Genomic DNA, 5,348 nt, shown 5'->3' with positions numbered 1-5,348 from the left:
GGGGGGGGTAGACTCGCTTTCGAGATGGGGGAGTCCAGGTCCCCAAAGCCTGCCGTCTCCCGGTCTGGGGCCCCGGGAGGGGCTGAAGGGAGGCATCAAGGGCTCCCAGCCTCAGAGTCCCATTCAGTTCTCAGAGGGGTGGCTGTCCAGAGGGGTGGGTGGGGAATAGGGGCTTCCTGCCTCATTTGGCACCAAGGGGATCCGGGGGTTCAGGGGAGCCCTCCGGGGGGCTGGGGGGCGGGGGACCGGGGCCTCCCATTTGGCACATGGTGGGGGGCGGGGAGGGCCCTGCCTCGGGTACCTCCCCGGAGGCGGAGTCTGGGGGGGTGGCAGTGGCTCCTTCGTCCACAGAGGTTTCTAGTCTCAACCCCTCTTCGGGGGGTGCTGGGGGGTCGGGTCTTCGGGGCGTCAGTTCTCCACGGGGCCTGAGGGCAGAGGAAGCAGAGAGAGAAAGGGAATTAGGGTGGATGGGCTCCGAGTTCCAGGGAGGCCTTCCAAGGGGCGCACAGAACCGGTCCCTCTCCCTGTCCCTCCCCTTCACTCTCAACCCTGGGCTGCGCCCTAGTTCATCCTGGGAAACCTTGTGTAACTCAGACCTCCCTGCTTTGGTCACATGGTCTCCCTGTGCCCCCTCTGATGAATTTCAGGCTTTTTCAAAGCGCTGCGGCTGGGTCTGCTTAAGCCTCTCCACCAACGGCCATCTGTGTTTTGGGGGTTATTGCCCCAGCGTCTAGCATCCAGTGACCGTCTCCCCAGCAAAAATCCCTCCCAGAACATCCTCCCCTCTGCCTCCACTTCCAGGGAAACGAAACCCCCTCCCATTTCTCAGATCCAGACGGCCAAGCAGTATTGAAGTTCCTCACAGCACAGCCTGGGTCTGTCTAATCATTTCCACCCTGCGCCTGACCTGGAGCCTGTTTCCAGCTGCTTAGGTGGGGATTCCACGTTAGGCTGCTAGGCCGGCAGTTTGAAACCACCAGCTGCGCCACAGCAGAAAGATGAGGCTTTCTACTCCCATAAAGAGGTACAGTCTCAGAAGTCCCCCAGGGCAGTTCTAGGTGCCTGTCCCATACGGTGATTGTGAGTCGGTATCCATTCAGTGGACATGAGTTTGCGTCCTTGAGAGGGGCCACTGCCCCCTGTGGTTTTCTCAACTGCCCTCCTTAAGGAAGCAGGGTGCTCGAGGAAAGGCTGAGTGGGTTTGAACTGCTGTCCCTTAGACTAGCAGCGGGGCCCTCAACCTTTGTGTCCGTGGGGTCTCTCTTGGGCTCATACCAAGAGGAGGGGTCTTCCCACCTCCAAACTCAAACAAAAACCACTGCTACCAAATGGATTCCGACTCACAGCACACCCCATATGGGTTTTCTAGACAGTAACTTTTCACGGAAGCAGACAGCCTGGGGGGCCAATTTCTAACCCACAGCCACCACCAGGGATAGCTGGCACCTGATAAAGGAGCCCACTACAAGGTCCTAGGTTCAAGCCCACCTTCCACTCTCTGGGAGAAAGAGGAGGCTGTGGGCTGCGCCTATAAAGATTGACAGCAGGGGTGGGAAATCTTTTTTTTCCCCTGCCAAGGGCATTTGGATATTTATAACATTGTTCTCGAGCCAAATCTAATGATCAGCTTAAAAAGTAGCCTGCTATATGTGGTCACAGAAGCCCTGGGAAAAAAAAAAATCAGTCATTGAAAACCCTGTGGCGTGCACGACCCCTGGTGGTGTAGTGGATTATGGGGTGGGCTGCTCACTGCCAGGTTCAACAGTCCCGAACCACCGGCCTTCCCGAGGGAAAAAGACGAGGCTTTCTACTCGTGTAAGTATGGTAGTCTTGGAAACCCACAGGGGCAGTGCTACCTGGTCCTGCAGGGTCGCTAAGCTAGGAGTCTGAATAGACCCCAGGGTGGTGAAGAGATGTGCAGTGTCACCCGCTGGGCTCTCTGCCTCCTGGTGACTAAGGGCAAAGTCATGTTTGCTCCTGGCTTGTCCTGCCAGCCTTGGCAGTGACTCATCGGCTTGGCCAGGGTCCCTGTGCCCTGGAACACCCACAAGGCTCTGTCCTCATGGGGCCTGGAGATAGGGAAGGTTCCCCAAGCCCTCAGACCCCTCATTCTCCTCTGCCTGGACCCCTGGTCCAGTTCTTCCTGGGCCACAAAGGTCCCAAAGGGGTCTTTCCTCCCCCCAGTGACTGTCCCCCCACCCCCTACTTACGGCCCGTCCATGGCTCCTGAGTGCCCCTTGGGATAAAGTTCCAAGTCCCAGCCCACATTCAAGCCGTCCATGACTATTCCTGTCTATTTTCGTCCCCAACCTCAAGGTGACTCCCTCTATTCCTTGACTTGGCCCAGGTCTTGCCTGCCTCGGGCCTTCTGTGCAAGCTGTCCCCTTTGCTCCCGGGGTGCAGGTGGGAGAGGTGGGAAAGCCCCTCCTCTTGGTATCTGCTTCCTCTGCAGCCCCCAGTTAACAAATACACATTTATTGTGGGACTTGCAGGCTCTGGGTGTGGCGTTGGGGCTGAGGAGGAAGCTGGGTTGGACTCATTGGTGTTGCCCATGCCCAGCACAGTGCTGCCTAGTGGACACTCAACAAACATCTTCAAAAAAACAAACCAACTCATGCTCTCTGTCAATTCTGACTCCTAGCGATCTTATCTATGGACAAAGCAGAACTGCCCCTGTGGGTTTCTGAGGCTGTAAGTATTGATGGGAGCAGCCAGCCTCATTTAGGCTCTCACGGAGTGGCTGGTGGGTTCGAACTGCTGACCTTGTGGTTAGCAGTCCCTCACTATGCCAGCAGGGCTCCTGCAAGAAGCATCTAGTGCTTAATGAACCCCAAGGAGACTGGATGGGGGTGGGGGTGGGGTGGTCAAGTGGTTTGCCACTGGCTGCGAACCTAAAGGTGGGTGATTGGCGTTCACCCGGCGGTGCCTTAGAAGACAGGCCTGGTGGTTTGTAGCCATAAATATTACAGATCTAGTCTTGTGGAGGTGTCCTACCTTAACACTTGAGTGGGCAAGTTATCGTGTGTGTTGCAAATAGTTGATGCGCTTGGCTGCTAATGGAAAGGGTGGTGGTTTGACATGCCTCAGAAGGCCTGGTGTCCTACGTCTGAAAAAAATCAGTCCTTGAAAGTCCTGTGGAGTACACGTCTCCCCTGACATACGTGGGGGTCCACAAGGCAGAATCAAAGGCAATGAACCCCTAAAACCTCACGGCCATCGAATCGGTTCCCACGATAAGCGACTCCATAGGACAGGGTAGAGCTGCCCCCGTGGGTCTCCGAGGCTGTACATTAGGACAGGAGCAGAATGTCTCAGCCTTCTTCCTCAAAGCAGCCATAGGGTTTGAACTGCTGACCTGGCAGTTCACAGCCCAACTTGTGACCCGCTCTGCCACTGAGGCTCCTTCAACAACCGGTCCCAGTTCATTCGGTGTCACAACAGCCGATGGCGGTTAGAGATCAGGGAAGGCAGTCTTTTCACTCCGTCCACAATCTTGGGTGTTGTCTCCATAAAATTCACTGCTATCAAGTCAACTGGCCCTTCCAGAGACCTGAAGGACAGTGTAGAGCGGGCCCTGGGGATTTCCGAGGCTGTCAATCATCACCCGGGTGTTGCAAGCTTCCTCTTTGCAAGCCTCATCTTTCTCCCTTGGAGTGGCTTGGTGGTTTCGTCCCGCTGACCTGGCGACGCACGCCACCAGGGCTCCCGCGTTTCAGTGCGATCCTCATTCTACTGGGGAGGAAACTTGAAGCGCAGAGAGGAATAGTGCCTCGATGGAGACGTGTCGGGCCGACACCCCGAACTGAAATCGGGTTTGAGGGAGCAGGAAGGGAACCGGCTCCCACCCACCTCCTGCGCCACCAGGCGCCCACTGGGTCTTGCGGTGTTCCCTGGATGGCCAGCGGGGCGCATCAGAGAGCACGGCTGGGACGCCTTCCGAACCCTGCAGGCTCCGTGCCCCCTCTGAGGCTGGCACAGCCTGAAAAGGGGGAGAAGTGATCCTCTCCCCAGGCGGCCGTGAGGATTAGCCACACATCAGAGACAGGAAAAGCGGTGGACAAATGGAGCCCCACGGGGAGACACAGGCTCCACGGCCCCGCAAGCCGGGGTGAGAATTCTGAATCCCCACTCCCCTGGGGTGACTTCTCCGTGCCTTAAGATCTCTTTTGCATGGGGTCTTAAAGGCTTGAAGGTAAACAAGTGGCCATCTCGCTGAGAAGCAACAAAGCCCACGTGGAAAAAGCACACCAGCCTGTGTGATCAGGAGGTGCAGGTGGGATCAGGTATCAGGCATCAAAGACCCAAAACAAAACCAAAAAATCATATCGATGTGAATGAGGGGGAGGGCAGAGTAGAGACCCAAAGCCCATCAGTAGTCAATTAGACATCCCCTTACGGAAGGGTCACAAGGGATTGACGAGCCAGTCAGGGTGCAGTATAGCACCGATGAAACACACAGCTTTCCTCTAGTTCTTTAATGCTCCTCCACCCCCCACCCCACCACCACTATCATGACCCTAATTTAACCTTACAACTCTGGCTAGACCAGAACATGTACACGGGTACAGATAAGAGCTGGAAACACACGGTATCCAGGACAGATAAACCCCTCAGGACCAATAATGAGAGTAGTGATTAGGAGGGTAAGGAAAAGGGGGTGGGGAGGGTTGTAAGGGGGAACCTATCACAATGATCAACCCCAGGGGGATGGAGAACAGAAAAGTGGGTGAAGGGAAACAGCGGTCAGTGTTAAGACATGAAAAAAATAAAAATGTATCAATGATCATGAGGGAGAGAGAAAAAAAATGAGGAGCTGATATCAAGGGCTCAAGTAGAAAAATCAACCTCGGTAGGGAGAACGGCGCCATTGGGGTTTCTGAGAGGGTCCAACATTGCCTCGAAAGCCAACTGCCCTCCTTTGGCTTCCTCGAAGGCAGTTGTTGGTGGGTTTGGCGGCCAACCTTCTGATTAGAGTCTGAGCACTTCATTGCTGCGCCACCAGGGCTCCGGTGGTTAGGAGGTCCGGCCAGGTCGATTTGGGCAGACCCCGCGGTACTGCCCAGAACTGCTCCACTGGGCTTCCTGTGGAACCTGTGTGTCCCCAGGCGAGCGCTTCACCACTGCATCACCAGGCTTGCTCTCGGGATCCCTCCTCAAAACCAAACCCGCTGCCGGTCCAGGTGATTCCAACTTGTAGCAAGCCTACAAGGTAGCACGTTGAACCGCCCCATAGTGTTTCCAAGGTGGCCATTCTGACTGATGCTGGCAGCCTCCTCTTTCAGCTCCTCTTCCACGGGGTGCTGACTCCTCCGGGCACCCCCTGCTCAACCGAACGAACCACTGCCCAG

General features: G+C 56.0%; 1 protein-coding gene across 1 annotated transcript in view; it reads right to left on the bottom strand.

The window, feature by feature from the left end:
• Positions 1 to 181: 181 nt before the first annotated feature.
• LMTK3 (lemur tyrosine kinase 3) overlaps positions 182 to 5,348 on the bottom strand; it is a 26,112-nt gene continuing 20,945 nt past the window's right edge. Inside the window, exon 15 of the mRNA XM_004710637.2 lies at positions 182 to 425. Within this exon, the coding sequence (XP_004710694.2) occupies positions 182 to 425 (244 nt within the window). The remainder of the gene's footprint in view (positions 426 to 5,348) is intronic.

The sequence above is a fragment of the Echinops telfairi genome, unplaced genomic scaffold, assembly GCF_000313985.2.
Source record: "Echinops telfairi isolate 266 unplaced genomic scaffold, ASM31398v2 ScPeMD7_655;HRSCAF=1070, whole genome shotgun sequence".
Classification (NCBI taxonomy): Eukaryota; Metazoa; Chordata; class Mammalia; order Afrosoricida; family Tenrecidae; genus Echinops; species Echinops telfairi.
Note: the sequence above shows the minus strand (reverse complement) of the source record. Positions and strands in the feature narration are given on the sequence as shown.